Genomic DNA, 18,556 nt, shown 5'->3' on the forward strand with positions numbered 1-18,556 from the left:
GCTCCGACCATCCACCACTACGACTCAGCTGCCCTCCTCACACTCAACCCCGAAAGGAACAGCTGCCAGCTGTCCATGTCGAGCACCACCCATGGGAAGTTCTCTTGCCATCGAACCTTCAGCACCATCTGCACTACCACGGCCGCCGTCCCCAAGCCGGACGCCAAAACCACCGAAGCCCTGAAGTACATCCTCCTCAATATGCGCCCCCCGAAACAGACCCTCTGTAGAGATCTGGGACCTCTTTTTTTGTGTAAAATTAGAGATCTGGGACCTCTTTGACACCCTCTCGACAGATGTCGCCTTCTTCATGGAAACCTGGACCAACGCCTCCTCCGCCCCCGACATCGCCACCGACAATTCCTGATGGCTACAAGATCCAGAGGAAGGACCGCCCAAACCACCCAGGAGGAGGACGCGCAAAAGGAGTAGTTTCTATCCTGTAACTTCAGTTCTGCAGTAGGGGTATCTCTGTTATAGTCATATTCTAGTGAATAGTCCCGCCCATGTGCGTGGACCCCGGCAATCAAAAATAATCTCTGCAGTTCTGCATTTTTTGACAACTTAAAAGACACTTAAGAGAGAATTTAAAGACAAATAATGCAGCCTATATCCACAGGCTACACCGGCCAGTACTTCAACTAGAAATTCTACAAAAAAAACCACACTAACAGCACAGCCTGCCCAGTTTCCTCCATAGAGAAACTTGCCTCTACCAGTAAAAGCCTCTGGAATGATAGAGGAAGGCATGGACAGATAAGCCCCATAGGCTGCCATTATGTGGCTTAAATAGGATACTGTGCCTTTAAGAGAACTTTCCAGAACTTCTTCCAGTATCCCAGAATGCACAGCAGGTCCCTTTTACTTTCAGTTATTTTTGAAGGCGTAACACGCCAGACCTGTAGCATTCCTTACATGAATATCTTTCTCCACCGGGGAGGAGGGCGGGCGCTTATGACTATAACAGAGATACCCCTACTACAGAACTGGAGTTACAGGACAGAAACTACTCCTTCTGTAGTAGGGGGATCTCTGTGTATAGTCCTAATCTAGTGAATAGAATGGCAAGCCCATCCCCACACCAAGCGGCGGTGGAGAACGAGAATTAACACCACTATTGTGCGAACAAATTTCGGAGCGAAACCTGCCCAACCTGAGCGTCTGCCCTGGCATCAGTGTCCAGGCAGTAATGCTTAGCAAAGGTATGGACCGACTTCCAAGTGGCCGCCTTGCAGATTTCTGCAACTGGAACACAAATTTCGGAGCAAAGCAGTCGTGGCAGCTTTGCCCCTGGTGGAATGAGCCTTAGGTTTACCCCCAAGGTCTTATTAGCTTTTTGGTAATACAGCTGTATGCAGGACACAATCCACCTAGAGATGGACTACTTAGAGGTAGCAAGACCCATCCTGACCGATCCATAATTGATAAACAATTGGTCTGACCTACGAATATCTTTGGTTTTATCCAGATAAAATTTCAACCCCCTCCTAACATCCAGGGAATGTAAAGACCGTTCCGCTGGAGATGAAGGATTCTGAAAAAAACGTAGGCAAAGTTATTGTCTGGTTGACATGAAAATCAGAAATAACCCTGGGAAGAAATTTAGGGTGAGTACGCATAACAACCGTAGCAGCATGAAATACAGTATAAGGTTCTTGGCAACACAACGCCTGAATTTCATTCACCCTGCGGGCCTATGTAATGGCCACGAGGAACGCCGCCTTCCAGGACAGGTGCTGCAACGAAGCCTTATGAATAGTTTCAAAAGGCTCCTTCATCAATCTGGACTGCACCACATTCAATTCCCATGAAGGCGACGGAAGCCGGATAGGAGGGAATACTTTCTTCAAGCCTGAAGGCAGTCAATGCAGCGAGATGAACTTTAATGGAATGATCATTAGGGCCAGACTGCACCAAATGTAGAAGGTAAGGAAGGATGACGTCTTCCTTGCACGTCGTTGGGTCATAGTTCTTGGACTTGCACCAGATACAGAACCTCTTCCACTTGTAAGCATAGGAAGTCCGAGTGGAAGGTCGCTTAGACTCCTTCAGTATGTCCATGCAATCTTCGGGCAGATTCAAATGGCCATATTGCACTCTCTCAGGAGCCATGCCGCCAAACTCAAAGACGAGAGGTTGGGATGCAACATCTGCCCCCCGAACTTCGTGAGAAGGTCCGGCCTGCACGGCAGCCGTATGTGAGGAAGGAGAGACCGGTGAAGCAAGTCCGTGAACCACCACTGCCTGGGCCATTCCGGGGCAAAAAGTATCATCCGCGCCCTGGAGCGGGCCAGCTTGATGAGCACCGCCAGAATCAGGGGAATGGGTTGAAAAGCGTACAGAAAGCTGTTCGACCAGTTGATCCATAGCGCATGCCCCAGCGTCCCCTGCTGGTAGTACTTGGAAGCGAAGTCTTGGCATTTGCTGTTTTCGGCGGTGGCGAACAGATCTATGTCTGGAGTGCCCCACCTTGCGAAGACTTCTCCTAGTACTTCGTCGTTCATGACCCATTCGTGGTTTTCCTGAATCAGTCTGCTCAGTGCGTCCGCCTGAACATTCTGCACACCTGGCAGATGGGTAGCCGTTATCGTCAGGCCAGAAACCAGTGCCAGATCGCCTGCGCCTCCTGCGACAGAGTGCGTGATCTCGAGCCCCCCTGCTTGTTGAGGTAATACATTGTGGTCGTATTGTCCGTCTGTACAAGCAGAGAGTTGGTCTGAAAGGACACATGAAAGGCCTTCAGTGCCAAGTGAACAGCTCCGAGTTCCAGGAAATTGATGCGATACGTGGCCTCCATCGGGGACCACGTTCCTTGAATCTGTAAGTCTCCGGAGTGCGCCCCCCAACCATGGAGAGAAGCATCCGTCACGATAGTCTGAGTGGGAATGTCCTTGTGGAAGGGAACCCCCTTGAGGAGATTCTCCGCTGAACACCACCACTTCAGAGACTGAAGAGCATGCAGAGACAGTCGTATCTGGTCGTCCCAAGATCCTTTCCTCTGATCCCATTGATCCTCCAAGCAGTCTTGCAACGGTCTCATGTGCAGTCGTGCGTGTGGCGTTAGGAAGATACAAGAGGCCATCGATCCCAGTAGAGAAGGCACCGTCCTCACTGTTTTAGATGGAGTGGTCATAAGAGCCTGAGCCTTCCAAAGGAGTGATAATCGTCGCTCCTCCGGAGACACGCTTGCTGATAGCGTATTGATGGAGGTTCCCAAGTACTGTATGCATTGGACCAGAGTCTGGACAGACTTGGACATGTTGATCTGCAACCCCAGCTTGTTCCAGAGAATGCACATCTTCTGGAAGTGTGCTTGAGCTTCCGAGAAGGAGGAAGCCTTGATCAACCAATCGTCCAGGTACGGGTAGACGAACACCTTGCTCTTCCTCAGGTGTGCTGCTACCACCGCCATGCACTTCGAGAATGTTCTCGGCGCAGACTTCAGTCCGAATGGCAGTACTGTGTGTTGATAATGATTGGCGCCGACTTGGAATCGCAGGAACTTCCTGTGTTTGTGTGCAATGGGCACATGGAAGTACGCATCTTGTAGGTCTATAGCACATAGCCAGTCTCCCTGTTTCAACTGAGGATAAATCTGATGCAACAACAGCATGCGAAACTTCTCTCTGCGGATCCACTTGTTTGCCTGTCGCAAGTCCAGAACGGGCCTGAACTCGTTTTTGTCCTTCATGCGAACCAGGAAGAACTGGGAGTACAGACCTCTTCCTCTTTGAGACAGAGGTACGTCTTCTATCGCCCTTTTCCTTAACAGGATATCGGCCTCCGCCTGGAGCTCGCGCAGCTGAAACTGCAAGCTGACCAGTGGAATTGCTGGAGGCGGGCTGGTGAACCGAAGACTATCCATTGCAAACAATATTCAGCACCCACTTGTCCTGAGTAATTTTTCTCCACTCTGCCAGAAAAAATTTAATGCTACCCCCCACCGGAGTGGGTAACAGATGCAGGGGAAGTAAGCGCTCAGGGCCTAGACCCGGCTGGGCCTTTGGTCGCTATTGCCGACTGTTGGCCGCCTCTGTCTTTCTGGCGCTTCTGGAACGGTCTTCGAAACTGCTGCTGTTGTTGCTGCTGCTGTCCCGAAGCCTGGCCACGCCCTCTGCACTGTCCACCGAATCGTCTCTGGAACGGGCGGTACGATTTCTTGCTATCCTTAGGCTTTTCCGACCCACAGCCGTGAGTGTTTCGGCCTCCGGCTTCATGCGGGCCATTTCGTCATCTGCATGTTTTCCAAACAGGGTTTCGCCAGAGAATGGGAAATTGGCAACCCTTTATTGTGCGTTAGGTTTCAGCGACGTGAGGCAGAGCCAGGCGTGCCTTCGCTGGTTAATCCCATGGCAGAAACCATGCGCCGCCAGGAGGGAAGAATCGGCTGCAGCACTGATGACCTGATTCGCCACCAACATCCCCTCATTCAACACCTCCTGGAAATCTTCTCTCTTGTCACGAGGCAGGGATTCTACAAACTGCTGGAGGGATTCCCAGAGGGCTCGGTCATACCGCCCTAACAAGGCATGGCACTCGCAGCCTTCATGGAAGTCGCTGACGTCCCACAAACCTTCCTCCCAGCCGAATCCAGCCATCTAGATTCCTTATCTGTTGGGACTGTGGATGACTGAGTGGTGGCGTGCTGTTTTCGAGCCGCCGTCACTATCACAGAGTCTGGAGGAGGTTCCACCCTTAGAAAAGCCGGATCCGAGTCGGGAGCCCGGTATTTTTTCTGTAGTCTCGAGGGGGCCGCCTTAGTCACCGCCGGGGTGAGAAAAAGGTCCATGGCCGGATCCTCCAGGCCCTGTACCAGTGGTAGTAATGGCCGAGACAGATGTTTCTGGTGCAGCGTCTCGAAGATCACCGATGTCTTGGGCGTGGGCACCGTCAACGAGATGCCCAATATTGCTGCACCTCTTAACAGGACATCATGAAAGGACACCAGATCGTCAACCGGTGACACCCTGGTCTCCGGTGACTCCGACAAAGTCGGAGAATAGTCCCTGGTCTCTGAAGACCCCGTATGGGAACGAGACTTGCGCCTCCTGTGGAGTCGTCTCGATCGCGTGGATGACCTGTTACGCGATCGTTCGCTCCTCCTGGAACGAGATTGTGATCTCCCAGTTGGTGGACGCTCAGCAGGTCTCCGTGGAGGAGTCTTCCGTGGCCTATCCTGGGGTTTTGGTTTAGGCGTCCCCTTAGGCGGTGTAGGGAGTGGAGGCAGTGACACCGACTGTGGCGGAGGAACAGGAGGTATCTCCGACGAGGAGCGGGCCCATGAGGCGGAAGCGGTGGTGGTTGTCCCGAGGGAGGAAGTGGTGGAAGCGGAGACTTGATGTGAGGATCCCCCTTAGGTATAGGAGGTGGGGGGAGTCTTCGGGCGAGGTGGTGTATAAACCACCGAGTACAGCGAGCCTGGTGACTTCTTCGGGGGAGGGGACTGCGAACCAGCCCCTACAGTAGGTGATCGCAGTCTCCGGCGTCCTCCTCCAGACCCAGCATGACTTCTGGCGCCAGAACTCCTTCTGCGCCGCTTAGGAGAGTTGGAAAGTCTCAGAGACGCTGATCTTTCTTCTCGACGCCGAGCGTCGCTTCTCCGGCGTCGAACGCCGCCTCCGCGACGTCGAGCGCTTCTTCCTCGATGCCGAATGCCGCCTCCGCGACGTCGAACGTTCAGTCCTCGACGATGAGCGTCGACTCCTTCTCGAAGCCGACCGCTTTCTCGAGGTCCTCGACGTCGAGGATCCCCTCGACGCCGACCGTCTTCTCGATGGCGACCGGCGGTGTCGGCTCGACAGCAAGCGCCGAAGCCAGTCGCTCCTTCGATGTCGATGGCCCGACGCGGATGTCGAAGAATCCGCCGACGGTGATCTCGACGGCGGCCTACTCAGGCCCTTAGACATCGATCCTTCGCGCCGTCCCGACCCGGAGCCCTGAGGAGATGGGGAACACACCGTCGTCATCCCTCTAGATGTCGTCGATGCAATCGACGGCGACGGAGACCAGGACCGTTTGCTGGGCTTCCTGCCTCTGGATAGTCCACAGAGGCCTCAGCAGAGGCAGAGGGAGCCTCTCCAGCCTGCCCAGACCCACCTGCAGTCGTCTCTCCTCTAGGCCTTGAAGCCTAATCTTCAGCCTCTCCCTCAGGGTCCTTGCTGAAAAGTTCTGGCAGATGTCACATTCTTCAGGGACATGTGCATCAGGGAGACAGGGTATGCAGACGTCTTGTGGATCAGTCTTGGACTTCTTCCTTCCACATGCTGGGCACTTTTCGAAGAGAGCAGGCATTTTAGAGCCCTAAAAAGCCTGAACAAATACACAGGAGTGAAAGGAAACACGAAGAACACAAACTGAAAACACTTAAAACCAAAAGTGCACAAAATTCCAATAAACCCTTGAAAAAGGGAGAGCTCAATGCACCAGGGTCCTGTTAGCAGGAGCCGGAAAAAAGAACTGAAAGTAAAAGTGACCTGCTGTGCATTCTGGGATACTGGTAGAAGTTCTGGAAAGTTCTCTTAAAGGCACAGTATCCTATTTAAGCCACATAATAGCAGCCTATGGGGTTTGTCTGTCCATGCCTTCCTCTCTATCATTCCAGAGGCTTTTACTGGTAGAGGCAAGTTTCTCTATGGAGGAAACTGGGCAGGCTGTGCTGTTTGTGTGGTTTTTTTGGTGGAATTTCTAGTTGAAGTACCGGACAGTGTAGCCTGTGGATATAGGCTGCATTATTTGTCTTTAAATTCTCTCTTAAGTGTCTTTTAAGTTGTAAAAAAATGCAGAACTGCAGAGATTTTTTGATTGCCGGGGTCCACGCACATGGGCGGGACTATTCACTAGATTATGAATATACACAGAGATCCCTTTCTACAGAACACAAGATCTCCGCCCGACTCTTCACCTCAACCACGGGCGCCACCACTGAACACCTCCACTTGCAGATCCAGACTATCCCTAGAACTACACTTTGCAGCACCCGCACCTACAGACCCCACCGGACCTTGTGCTTCGTTCGCCACTACCACTGCTGACCTCATTGCACCCCACGCCTTTGCCTCCATGGATTACATACTCATCTGAAACCTGAACTTCCACCTCGACAGCCTCAGTGAACCCAACTCCAACACGCTCCTGGGCAAGCTCGCCAACATCTGACTGCAACAGCTAGTCACCACCCCTACCCAGAAAGCAGGACACACCCTCGACCCCATCTTCGCAGGTGGGAACAACATCCGCTTCAGCCACACCATGCAGCCACTCTTGACATACCACCACTGCGTACACTTCTCTTACAACACTGCCACCTCTCTCAAACCCACTCCTCATCCTTAACGAAGGAACTGGAGCAAGGTCACAGAGGAGCATCTCAACTCCACCCTCATCCACGAACCACCCGCCTCAGACGCCAACTCTGCAGCCAAGGAACTACACCGCTGGATCACCAACTGTGAAGGCAAGGTCGCACCCCTATGCATCACCGACAGACCGAGCCCCCTGAAGGCCACCTGGTTCACCGCTAACCTCCAAGAAGCCAGACGCTCCTGCAGACGTCACGAAAAACAATGGAGAAACAGCAAAACCACGGAAGACCAGACCACCTACAGAAGGCTATGACAAAATACCACCAACGCATAAGATCCACCAATAAGACCTTCATCCAGAACAAAATCCTCACCAACTCCAACAACTCAAATGAACTTTTCAACATCATCCAGCAATTCACCAAACCCCCCCTCAGCGAAGCGACAGACTTCACTCCCTCCCAGGACCTCTCCAACAAGCTCGGCTCCTACTTCCACCTGAAAATCAAGGCCCTCTACGACAACTTTAGCGAGCAGACTCCAGAAACTACCCTTTCCTCTAGTGACGACAGCCAGCCCACCATCACCACCTGGACCCCGGTCACCACCGAAGATACCACCATGACCATCAAGAGCACTCACTCAGGAGCCCACACGGACCCCTGCCTGCCGTCCATCTTCCACAGAGCTGCCGCCAAAGCGTCTGAGCTACGACGCATCATCAACGCTTTCTTCGAATCTGGCACTTTCCCCGACGACTGGAAATGCGCAGAAGTCAAGCCCCTCCTCAAAAAACCCTCCGCAGACCAGACAGACCTGAAGTACTACTGATCCATCTCTCACCTTCCTTTCGCAGACAAAGTCACAGAGAAGATAGTCAACGCCCAGCTGACAAACTTCATCGAAGAGAATGCCATCCTCAACTCCTCCCAATCCGAAATCCGTATAAACCATCGCATTCTCGCAGCCAGACTCCACGACGCTGGCATACAGGGAACCGCCTTCTACTGGCTCTGCTCCTTAGTTGTAGGCAGAACCGAAAGGATCAGATTCCCGCCTTTCCTCTCTGAACCCACTGCGATCAACTGCGGAGCACCCCAAGAATCAACGCCCAGTGCCACGTTTTTCAACATCTACATGGCCCCCCTCGCCGCCATCGTCAGACAGCATGGACTCAGCATTGTATCCTACGCCAACGACACCCAGCTTATCCTCTCACTAACAAAGGACCCCAAAATCACCAGACTCAGCTTCCAAAAAGGAATGAAAGACATTGCAACCTGGATGAGCAGCAGCTGTCTGAAACTCAACTCTGAGATGACAGAAGTCCTCAACCTTGGACCCACCCCCTTAGCAAGGGACAACTCCTGGTGGCCCTTGGCACTCCCACACACCCAAGGACCACGCCAGGAACCTTGGCATCATAATCTACTCCTCCCTCACCATTACCTGACAGATCAATGCCGTCGCTTCCTCCTGCTTCATCACCCTCCGCATCCTCCTCAAGACCTTCAAGTGGATCCCTCTCAAAGCCACAAAGACCGTCTCCCGTGCACCATTAACAAGCAGATTGGACTACGGAAAAGCCCTCTAAGCTGGAATCAACAAATCCCTACTACGGAAAACCCAGACCATCAAGAACACAGAGGCTAGACTCGTCCTCGGCATCCCACGACATGAGCACATCACCCAACACCTGCAAGACTTCCACTGGCTCTCCGTCTAGAAGAGAGTAACCTTCAAGCTACTCACCCACGCCTGCAAATCCCTCCACAACACGGGACCCAAATACCTCAACGAAAGAGTATTGTTCCATGTACCCAAGAGGATCCTCCACTCACCTCACCCTAGCTGAAACCCCGTGCATTCGCAGAACCAGAGCGGGTGGAAGAGCCTTCTCCTACGTCGCGGCCAAAACCTGGAACGAGCTCTCAGTCAATATAAGTCGCTCCTCTACTCTGCACACTTTGAGGAAGAGCCTCAAGACCTGGCTCTTCGGCTGAACCAGAGCTGCATCTCCCCTCACCCTCCAGCACCTTGAGACCCTCACGGGTGAGTAGCGTGCTTTAAACTCCCTGATTCATTGAGGGTGAATCCCAGTTGATGAAGATCTTTGTGTGCTGTAGTCAGTGCTAGTATTGATAAGCTAGTCATCAAGATAGGGGAAGACGTGAATTTGTTGTCTTCTAAGATAAGCAGCCACTACTGCCAGGCATTTGGTAAAACTGTGGGTGCTGTCACTCCGAAGGGAAGCACCTTGAACTGGTAATGCTTGCCTGCTATCACAAATCTGAGGTATTTGCAATGAGCCGGATGAATTGGAATGTGAAAATATGAGTCTTTTAAATCTAGAGTAGTCTGCTCTTTGTAAAAGTGGGAGTACCTGTTGAAGTGTCACCATGTGGAAAGTGCTCTGGCAGTATATAATGGTTTAGCTCTCTGAGATCCAGAATAGGTCTTAGGGAACTGTCCTTATTGGGGATGAGAAAGTACAGAGAGTAAACCCCTGAGCCCTGGTACTATATTGGAACTGCCTCTCCTGCCCCTTTTTTGTAAGAGGGACTGGATCTCTTGTTTTAGCAAGTGATGTGTTCTGGAGATACCTTGTGAGATCGAGTTGAAATGTTTGGGGGATTGCTGGTAAGCTCCAGGCACTAACCAGGTTAGATAATTCCAAGCACCCATTAGTCTGATGTTATATACTGCCAAATGGGGAGAAATTGTTGAAGTCTTCCCCCGACAGGTGTGGTGTAATCCGGGGGAAGCGTGGGCAAGTCACTGTTTGTATTGGGAAGGGGAATTACCGGGCAAGTTACCCCTACCCCCACCCTTTAAGTAGCTGCCTCTAACCTCCTGGAAAAAACCCTCTGGAGGGAGCGGACTGGTTGTTCCCCTTGTAAGTTGATGTATTTTGATCTGGAGATCAAGTTTTTGACCCTCCTTTGTAAAAGGAGCAATGAAAGGAGCCTGTGTTGGATGTAGTCTGGAGTGCTCCTATAGACTTAGCTACTTCAGTGTCCTTTTTTATTTTCTCGAACGCCTGGTCTTCATTGGGACCAAATAGGTGTTCTTATCCAAGAGTGAGTTAAGGATACATTTTTGGACCTCAGGTTTAAAACCTGAAATCCTTACCCAGGGATATCTCCTGAGCAGGATGCTGGTGTTAACCTCTCTAACTGTGGTATCTGCAACATCTAGAACATTTCATATAGAGGAATTAGAAATGAGCTTACCTTCAGTTACTAAGTCCTGTTCCTTATGCTCATCTGGGAAATACTGGAGCAACTGATCCATTTCGTCCCAGTGTGCCCTGTCATACCCGGATAAAAAGCCTTGCGTATTTGCAATGCAACCTGAGCAGCTATTCACTTGCCAGAAGCATCAATTAATTTGGATTCTCTATCTGGCCGAGGAGCATCTCCTGATGCCTGAGAATTTGTCCGCTTGCGAGCATTAGATACTACTAGGCAATCGAATGGCAACTGTCCCTTGATAAATCTAGGGTCTGTAGGAGAGGCCTTCAGTGTTTTGTCCACTCTAGGAATCCAGATGCATGCTTTGATGGGTCTTTAAAAATCTCATCATCATTTCTTTAAGCATTAGAAGCGTCTGTGATGAGCTGTGTGTGGATGCTAAAGTCTGGAACAAAAAAATCTTCTAGTGATTACCATGGTGTGGAACTGCACAAAGAATGTGCAGCCCTGGCAATGAGTTCTTGGTGTGATGCATTGTTGTCTGGAGGAGATGGTTTGACTGGGTAGAGGTCTGGATCTCTATCACCTGGTGTATCAATTGTGTAATCGGTCTATGGCTCTATTGGGAGATTCATCCCCCCATCATCTGCATAGTTATCGTGAGATTGTGGGGAATCCCGAGGTGTAATCTGCAAAGGATTCTCAGGTGGAGATAGACGTGTTGGAGGTGGAGGTGATGGTAGATGGAAAGGACTTGTAGCTACAGATTTTTCTTCAAGAGAATCTTGTAAGGTGTCCTTATCCTGAAGCTTGCGTTTTGAGGTAGTTTTGTGTGAATATGGCCAGTCTCTGGGTTTGTATGTAGCCTCTTTTGCTTCGGATCAGGTGTTAACAGAAAAGTGTCCATTTTCAGATCCGAAGGGGTCTCTTGGTGTTTTGGCAACAAGGTGTTCGGTGCCGGTGTCTAAGGCATGGAAGGTTTCGGCTCAGAAGGTTGCTTGGGTTTTAGCACGGAGCATTTCGGCTCAGAGGCGGATCTCTGCTTGGTACCAGAGGGTTTTGCCTTCAAGGAGGACTTTGGGACTCGGTACCGAGCCGGAATGTTTGATTGGTTATTTTGGACTTTGGCCCAGAGGTGGGGCCATCAGAAACATAGTCTCGTGGTGACCTTGGCCAGGAGGCAGAGGTGGTACTTAAGTCTTGTGCTATTCTGGGTTTTTGGGGACAAGGGGTCTTTGGCACTCACGTCACCTTGTCCCTGCAGCAGTTCTTTGGCGTCAAGGTGTATCTCGAGCTCCGAATCAGACTCTTGTTCGGAAAAGGCTGCTTCCTCCTCTGCCGCAGATGCCATGGTGTCTTCTTGGCCGCAGTCTACACCAAAGATGTCTGGTGTGTCTTCAGTGCTTTGACGCTGCATCTCTCGACATCGAGCCCAATGATAGAAAAAAGTCTTCTTCGACTGGAATGATTTGCAAGCATCACATTTTTTTTCCTTGCATTCGGGAGACAAGCAGAAGTTGCACACTTCATGTGAGTCACTGCGCAGATACGTTACATGGCACTGAGGTCAGAATTTAAACGGAGTCCGATCCATCGAATGAGAGCTGACAGACTGCGGTTAGGCCTCAAAGGCCGTCCATGAAGCTATCCGATGGAAGTTAGATTTTGATGTCGAAACGATATGCGGAGAAGTGGGAACGTGTATGGAAACAATACCGTCAAGGGTAGAGAGGATTGCGTGTCGAGGGGGAACCCGAAGAACAGTTTCGAACCGGAGCGCAGCAATACATGCCGAACCCCGATTGAGGAACAAAAAAAACAACCTAACTATGGAGTCGATGACCATGCGCACTATCACGGAAACGAGGAGTCACCTTACATCGTGACTAGGAAAGACTTCTTCGAAGAAAAACTTGCAAACATCCAGACCCAACACTAGATGGCAGGAGTATACAAAACATGCGTATCCACAGCACACATGCCTCGTACAAAGGTGTTTTTAAAAAAACAAAAAACTTTCAAAGGGCACACAAGATTATAGATTTAACTATTTAACTAACACTTGGGGAATTATTTCACTCAGGCCATTACTGAACAAGACCTTACATTTCTAGAAGTTTACATTTTTAGATCTAGGAATACTTCAATGATGGCCAGGTGTTCAACCAGCGATAGCTGCTTTAATTGTGGACATGGAAACCAATATGAAAAGATTTCCCAGGCACTTGGAATTCACAATGATCCTACATAACATCAAACATGGTTAAGGTTAGTCCCACCTATGTACAATCAAGGAACTCTTTCCATTGTAGAGTTTTTTTCAGTCTGACGGCAGTCATGGCCCTCTCAAACGGAGCTTAACAATATCAAGGCATACTCAATATCACCTATACAGATTATAGCATTACCAGCATGCAGCAGTCCCACTACTGTGTCCAGACAATGTGACAAGTCCATTTCCACCATAATATGATACCAAAAATTATAGGACATGGGATGCCAGTCAGGTTTCTCTGGCTGGAATGCACTTGAAAGGTTTGTCTTTCAAAGTTAAACATACTGATAACCTTTAACCATTAGGGGAACCGTAAGCCAGTGCTAGTAAACCCTGCAGTAATACAAGAAAGAAAAGAAAATTGGTTTGCCCTCTATTTCATTATAAATATTCATGTCCAGATTTATAGGGAAGTGGGTGAAACTGCACAATGTAAAATATCTGAACGTATTACAGAAATAAAAATAAGGGGATTTCAATTCCTCCCACAACAGCATCTGTCTTACAAGTAGAAGGCCTGAAACATGGTATTTGCAACTATTGGCAAAGCTGTTAAAATACACTTTGGAAGCTTTGTCAGAGGAGGGTCATAGCATATAATGAAGGTCAACCCAGGAATAGGGCTTAATGTAACTAAAGAAATAAGATTTTACAACTACATGCAACATGGTCCCACTTTTTGCCAAGCCTGCGGAAAACCACTCTGACTCTTCCAAAATTCTATATTACAAGACAGTTTCAGTAAAAGGTTCTCTCTCTCAACTAAATTATGTAAACAGGTTCTATAACGATACTAGCAATTCTCTCACCAAGCATCTCTATTTAGAAGAACGGCTTGCTTTTCTGTAAGCTTCAAAATATGCCACAAAGACCTCTACCAATGCTCACACAAAGCGAAGTCGGAAGCTCTAACTAATGGATACTTAAAGATTGAAACCAATAATGTCTCCATTACACAAAGTGGAAAACGTAAATAACAAAACAGTGTTTACAAAGAGAGGGGTCAATGCTCCACACAGCAAATAAGGAAACTTACTGATTAAACAAAAAAAGGAGGATAACTAATGTGCAAACAAAATCAGTCTTAACCAGTTTCCTAAAGAATTTGAACACAAAAAAAGACAACTAACAAAATTTGAAGTGGACTACTTATGCAAAAAATTAACTCCTAGGTCTTTGACGGGAGCGTAGCGCATTCTTTATTGAGATTCTTCATCCCTGTACAAAAAGCACGGCCAACGAGTTTTACTTTAACAAAGGCTTCCTTAGGGCAACATCTTCCACTGGTTCGCCTAGATATCGTAAGGCGTATATCAACAAAGGTTCAATAGCTTTAGATGCACTTCCTCTCAAAGGTTCAATTCCGTAATCTAGTCAGTCTGTTTCGCATTCGTCGCACAAGCGTTGTGGAGTCAAATGACGCGCAAACCTGCAATCTTTAGTCAATTTTCAAAGCTGTGTACAATATAAGCCATTTACATTGCATTGGTTGGGCTTTTTGTAACATGGATGAAGTACAGCAATAAAGAATACGCAACACTCACATCAAGGATCTAGGAGTTATAATGTGAAGCTGACTACTCATGCAAAACATTGTGTTTGTTGCCTCTCTAGTTTGTGCAAATTTTTTTTAGAATTTATGGTCAATGAACAGATGGCCATTAGAGGTTGGCAAGGTGGGTGCACTGTTACAAGTGAATACTCTGGGTGGTGGGGCAATGGGTTCCTTGGCTGTCATTTGTTTGTTCAGGGTTTCTTAAAAAACAACCGATTATCCTGCTTTCTGATCTGTTTGGGGAGACCTGTTCAGGTTTCAGCAGTCTTGATAAAATTATTTCTACCCGATTTTAAGCAGGGTATCATAAAAATGGAATGTCATTCAAGAACATACATTCAACTTACAAGTTAAAAAGGTTACAAAGACTAGATAAGGCTAATCGCATTGTCAGTGTGAAATGTTGGTTAAAATAGCTCATTTATATCAAACTATCAACATTCAGCAAAGTGTGCATGGATCTGCATTGCTTCAAAAGTTACCCACTGCGTTACAGCCGTCTTCAGTTTTCTCCCGAGGTTTCTGTTTTTGTGGCGTCAGGATAAAGATCATTTCTTTCTTCATTTGCTGTAGCACCTTCTTAAGTTCAGCGTTTTCCATCATAAGCTGCTTCTGTCGTAGCTCATAGTTAGTTAGCATAACTTTGTACATTTCTTCTTCATTCCTGAAAGTTTTCCATACAAAAATATGTATGCTTAAATAGACTAAGACAAGTAAACCACACACTTTTAGAAATGAGAAAATACTTCCCTATATTCTCCTTTCAAACTATCAGCATACTTGGAAGCACCAAACCACGTGATCACCAAAAGCGAAACAATATAGTTGGAGGAGTTTTAGAAGAACAAACTGCATTACTGTAGAACCAAATGAAGTGTAGAAGAGCAACACCTCCATTTCCCAACGGGATGGGGATTTTAGACAGCCAAACACAGCCTGCTCCCTTTGGTTCACTTGATAAACTTCCTACCTCAAATAAATAAGTTAGGGGCCAGATCTAGGTAAAATAGATTTACAGATTATTAATTACCGAATTTTACCGATTCGGTAATTAATAAATCGGTAAATCTGAGGGGTGGATATGGAGATATTCCAGATGTGCTGGAATAACGAATCGGGAAAATTCGGTATTTACCGATTCGGTAATGCCCATTCATTCCTAAGGGCTTTGAAGCCCATAGGAATGAATGGGCATTAGCGATTCGGTATTTACCGAATCGGTAAATACCGATTTTCACAAGGGTGCAGGGGGTGTCACTTTGACACCCTCTGGCACCCCCAAAACAGGCTCGGGTGCCATGTGGCAGGCATACATGCCCTAAGGGCAGGTCTGCCTGTCACATGGCATAGGTGTGCATGCACACGTGCATGCACACCGGAATCGGTACTTTACCATCAAACTGGATTTGATGGTAAAATACCGATTGGGTAAGGCCTCTGGGAGTCAGAAGAGTCACACCTGCATCTGGGTGCCTCAGATTCAGTAAATTTACCAATTTTATTTTTAACAGAATATGTAAAATTACCGATTCAGTAATTTTACCGATTCAGTAAAAAAATGACCCCTACATACCTGTCACCCATTTACCGATCGGTAACGGCCGAAAATCCCGATTTTCGGCCGTTACCGACCGACCTACATATGGCCCTTAGTGCCTTTATCGCAGTTATCGTATGCTGACTTGCTGCAGGTCCTCAAACATTTAACAGTATAGTGAACACTTTAGGATTCATGTCGTACTATTATTACATGATATATTGGACGAAACAAAACTCTCAAAGCAATTGTGTACAAAATCACAATTTCACTAGGATAACATCCTGTTTTTTAACATTTGTTACATGTGTGTTCACCAGACTCCGACAGGCAAACATCACATCTCGACCCAATCCATATTCAAACAGTGTTCTTTTATATCAACGTACAATATTCAATTCCATCATCACCAACATTATGTACATATTATTCACAGTAGTCATTTAAAAGATCGACAAAGCGTTTCGGTGGTCTATATTTTATTTTTATTTTTTTTAGTCGGGAAGATTTAAACATTCAATAACAATTACATGCACAATGCTAACGGGACAATAATACAAAGGAGTGAACACTTGGGAATAGTCAAGACAATAGAAAAGATTAAAAATATATAGTTTGTGGACACAGAGCTGTTACACAAAATATACAACATACTTAAACAAAAATGTAGTACTCCGCACTTCACTTTATAGTATGTATGTGTACATTTTGTTGTTTATACAGTGCAAGACCACATACGGAGCAAGACCACGGACTCATTGTCAGTGAAATTGCTCTCCCTCCCCCGCAGCTCCACCATTAAGTGAGACCTTCCCTCGAGCCCCTGCACTCTCGAGTGTTTGTGTTCGAGGACCTCCTCCACCCGCAGGTTTCACTACGCCTCATCCATGGTGGTCCAGTGGACCTCTGTCTCCAAACTCTTGCTTCGCTTTTTCTCTACTTTTTCACTCTTTTTTCCCTCACTTCTATCTCCCCTCTTCCCTCCTTCTGTGTCTTTCCTCCGTTTTTCACTCTTTTTTTACCCTCATCTCAATCTCCCCCTTCTACTCTCCTTCTGTGTCCTTCATCCACTCTTTCTTGCACTTTGCTGCCTTATTTGCACTTTTCTCTCTCTTTTTGCCTTTCTCCTTTTTCAGCCCGTTTTTTCCTGCCGCTGCTACCTCCGCCGCCCCCCCCGCCCAGTGCGACCGGCCCAATCCAGCTCCTCTCCCCGCTTCCGTCTCCCAGCTGTCCAGCCCTCCTCGACCCCTACTTAATGGCGGCCGCTGTGCAACCACGCCAAAGGCAAGCCCGTCTGCGATACGACTGCGACCAGCGCCAGGAACCCTGGATCTCTGCACCGCCAACGCTACGAACCAGCGGCACTCCACGCTCTCAACCCAGACAGCAACAACAACTGCAAGCTAGCATCTCCAGCCAACATCCACGGACCCTTCAGCTGTCACCGCTGCTAGCACACCTGCAGCACCGCCAAGACAATGGACCCAGCGCAACCCGCCCGCAAGAACCCAACCGAACTGAAGACCCTGCAATTCATCCTCCTCAACATCCGATCCCTCCACAAACACGCCACCGAAATGTGGGACCTCCTCGACAGCACCACCCCGGACGTAGCATTTTTTACCGAAACCTGGACAAACACCACCTCGGGACCGGACATCGCCATTCATCACGGATACAAGAGCTCCAGGAAGGACCGCACCACCCACCCGGGAGGAGGAATCGCCATTGTCCACAAACTCACCCTCCGCCTGAGCACACTCCCCGACGAGCCCACAGACCTGATGGAACACCTTCACTTAAAGATACTGGCCAGACTTACCTCCACCCTCCGAGGAACCCTCATCTTGCGACCCCCTGGACCTCACTGACTTTGTCAACTCCAGCACAGACATCTCCTCGCATGCCATCGCATCCACCAACTACACCCTACTGGGAGACCTCACCTTCCACCTCAGCACCAACTTGACCCTAGCACCACATCCCTCCTGGGCAACTTCCACAACATTGGACTCTGCCAGTTCATGACTGAACCCATGCACTCAGGAGGGCACACCCTCGACCCTCTCTTCACAACAGGAAGCTACATCACCTTCAGCCACACCACCGAACTCCCATGGACTGACCATCAATGCGTCCACTTCACCTTCAGAATGCCCACCATCCACAGACACAAGCACCTGCTCCCACGAAGAAACTGGACCAGAATCACAGGCAACCAGCTAACCTCATCACTCAGCAACTCCACCCCAACCATCACGGAAAACGACGACCCCAACACCGCAGCCCGAACCCTGCACAGATGGATCTCCAACAGCCCCAACACCATAGCCCCCTCAAGAAAAACAACAACACCCACGCCAAGAAAGCTCAATGGTTCACCAGCGAACTTTGAGAGTCCAGACGCACTTGCCGCCGCCTCAAAAAGGCCTGGAGGAACACCAAATTCACAGAAGCCCACAACAACAGAGCAGCCACCACCGCCCACCACCAACTCATCAGAAAAACGAGGAAAAAAGCAATTGAAGACAGAATCTCAACTCATGCACACAACGGCAAAGAACTCTTCATCATCAAGCAGTTTGCCCAACCCACCAGTGAGTCCACCGGCACCCCTCCCTCTCAAGACCTCTGCGACAAACTCAGCACCTTTTTCCACCACAAAATCAAGAGCATCTACAACAACTTCAGCGA

The 18,556-nt window shown here is 48.7% G+C and overlaps 1 protein-coding gene across 6 annotated transcripts in view; it reads right to left on the bottom strand.

Annotated features, from left to right (window-relative positions):
* Window positions 1–18,556, bottom strand: part of SSX2IP (SSX family member 2 interacting protein) — a 632,083-nt gene that overhangs the window by 256,534 nt on the left and 356,993 nt on the right. For all 6 annotated transcript variants that reach the window (XM_086954035.1, XM_086954027.1, XM_086954031.1 and 3 more), the window contains one exon: window positions 14,812–14,989. In XM_086954035.1, coding sequence (XP_086810161.1) covers window positions 14,812–14,989 — 178 coding nt within the window. The remainder of the gene's footprint in view (window positions 1–14,811; window positions 14,990–18,556) is intronic.

This window comes from Lissotriton vulgaris, chromosome 1_1, assembly GCF_964263255.1.
Source record: "Lissotriton vulgaris chromosome 1_1, aLisVul1.2, whole genome shotgun sequence".
Classification (NCBI taxonomy): Eukaryota; Metazoa; Chordata; class Amphibia; order Caudata; family Salamandridae; genus Lissotriton; species Lissotriton vulgaris.